Source organism: Babylonia areolata, chromosome 1 (genome assembly GCF_041734735.1).
Source record: "Babylonia areolata isolate BAREFJ2019XMU chromosome 1, ASM4173473v1, whole genome shotgun sequence".
In the NCBI taxonomy this organism is placed as follows: domain Eukaryota; kingdom Metazoa; phylum Mollusca; class Gastropoda; order Neogastropoda; family Buccinidae; genus Babylonia; species Babylonia areolata.
Window position 1 is genome coordinate 50683710 of NC_134876.1, and position 2500 is coordinate 50686209.

The 2500-nt window shown below is 42.7% G+C and overlaps 1 protein-coding gene across 1 annotated transcript in view; it reads left to right on the forward strand.

Annotated features, from left to right (window-relative positions):
• Window positions 1–1178: 1178 nt before the first annotated feature.
• The window catches only part of LOC143292444 (ionotropic receptor 25a-like), a 32520-nt gene continuing 31198 nt past the window's right edge, over window positions 1179–2500 (forward strand). The window contains exon 1 of the mRNA XM_076602724.1: window positions 1179–1316. Coding sequence (XP_076458839.1) covers window positions 1211–1316 — 106 coding nt within the window. The 5' untranslated portion in view covers window positions 1179–1210. The remainder of the gene's footprint in view (window positions 1317–2500) is intronic.

Here is a 2500-nt window from a genome sequence, read left to right on the forward strand (position 1 = left end):
GACCAACAAAAACCACAAGCTGCGCTGGAGGTAACCTGCAACTCGATAATCAGGTCCATGGCCACGTGGGGGAAAAAAAGCGAAAAAAAAGCACAAAACAGCGTGGTATGTGATGTGCAATGTGCCTTCAAGCGGCTGCTTATTCTCCCCCCCACTCCCCCGCCCCCCCCCCCCCACACCCCCACCCCACCCATTCGCCCTCCGGAATATTACTTACTTATTTCTTCATGTTAATGAGTGCGGCTGTGCTAAAAGCTATAATCTATTCCCTTTATTTCTAAATTTCACTCTTCTTCTTTTTTTACATCATTTTTTTTCCTTTATTTGTAGCAGATAATAACTTCTGACGATTTCCGCCCCCCCCCCCCCCCCCCCCCCCAGGCCCCCCCCCCCCCCCCCAGCCCCACACACTCACACACACACGAGCCAGAGGCACAGGAAACCAAGTATTGATCCTCCGCACTCAGGACAGCGCACAGCCGATGAAGGTGAGATCAGGTAAGCCGACCATCTGTTATTCTCAGCAAATCCGTTGATTAAACACTGTTTTCTGTAGGTTTTTTTTCCCTCGTTCATAAAGAACTATAATCATAAATGTTTTGAGGATTTTTTTTTTAGTATTTAAAAAGAGGGTTTTGAAGGATTGTCAACATAAAAATCAGAGTCAGAATCGATCTGGTCTTCAGAAATGAAAATGTCGACCTGTAGAAACAGCGCGTGAGAAGGACTGTCGCTTGGACTGGCCAGTTGTGAAGCTAGGGGAATTCTCTTTCCTCTGTTTTCTTTTTTTTTTCTTTGCTTCGTCGATGACGGTTAAGACAGGTAGGTGGAGGGTTATGTATCGTCAGTGTCTTCTTCATCGATTGTATGTTCAATAAATAATATTATTATCTACATCATTTTGGTGCTACTGCGATTTTAACACATTCGGGTGGTGTGGTCCGGGTTCGGGTTTGGGTGTGTGTGTTTTCTCATATTGTTGTCGTTAGTTGTAGAAAGCGAAGCAAAGTGTTTCGTCCAGTGTGTCTTAAAATGACTTGATGAACACCTTTCCCCCGTACAAAATCATTGTATATCCTATAGAAGTGATTGGTATTGATTATCTGGGTTTTCTCGAAGGACATTATGATATCACATATTAAATCGTAAGACAAGCATGTCTTTTTTTTCCAGTTTGAACTCATTGGAACAACACGAAAAGGATGAAGTGATGGTGACTTCAATCATGGCGAGACAGTTTTTGTGTGTGCTGCATGTGCTTTATGTTATCAAGTCATCACATTACGTCACTTCCTCTACGTTGGATGTCAATACAGGTAGGCATCATACTCACACTTATTATGTAACTGAGATTTTGACAGACTGATTTATCAGCTGGCTGTTTGAATAGCTAATAGACAATGCAGATCACAATGTTTATGTTGTCATAGTATTTATAGAAACAAATTGATGTTTAAATTTACGTAACGGTATCATGCGGCCCTTGGCTCTCATCTCAAGGTAGTTTTCTTGATGTGGGCATTTACAACGGACACAGCATTGTACAATGCGATAGGATGCGATACAGCTACAGTACTACAACGCAATGCCATGAAACGCATTGGTGTTTACCATAATTATTTGCCTGCAGTGGTTATGTTAACTGCCAGACCAGTGAGAAACATCTACATGAGTCACATTTCCATCATGCTGGACAGGGCGAAAGATTATGCGTAAACAAATAAAATGAAATAAAAGATTGCCGGATAATGCCCAAAGGTACGAAAGAATGGCATGGTAACAATACATTCACATGATGCGGCTTCTTCTTATGATGATGATGATAACGGTTATGACAATGATAATGATGGTGGTGGTGGTTGTGATGATGATGACGACGACGATGATGATGATGATGCTAGTTATGGTGGTGATACTGATGATGCTGATGATGAATATGACGAGATAGTCAATGATGATAACAATGACGATGATATTTATGGCGATTATGATGATGATGATGATGATGATGATGATGATGACGACGACCAATGAAATTCTTCAGGATGCGAAAGAAAGTATAGGGCGCTGTTTACTGTCTACATTCTACGCAAGAGTACGACAGACAGATAGACAAAAGAGATGGAGCGGTGGGCAGAGACGACCAAAACGGAGAGAGAGAGAGAGAGAGAGAGAGAGAGAGAGAGAGAGAGAGAGAGAGAGAGTGTGTGAGTGAGTGTTTGTGTGAGACGGAGAAAGAGAGAGAGAAAAAAAGGTAGGGAGAGAGATATAAAGAGAAAGAGATAAAGATGAGGAGACAGATAGACAGAGAGAGAGAGAGAGAGAGAGAGAGAGAGAGAGAGAGAGAGAGTGTCTGAGAGAGAGAGAGAGCAAGGGAGAGAGAGGGGGAAGATAGAGAGAGAGAGAGTGAAAGGGAGAGAGGGAAAGAGAGAGAGCAAGAGAGAGAGAGAGAGAGAGAGAGAGAGCGTGTGGGAGATAGTGAAAGACAGAGACAGAGACA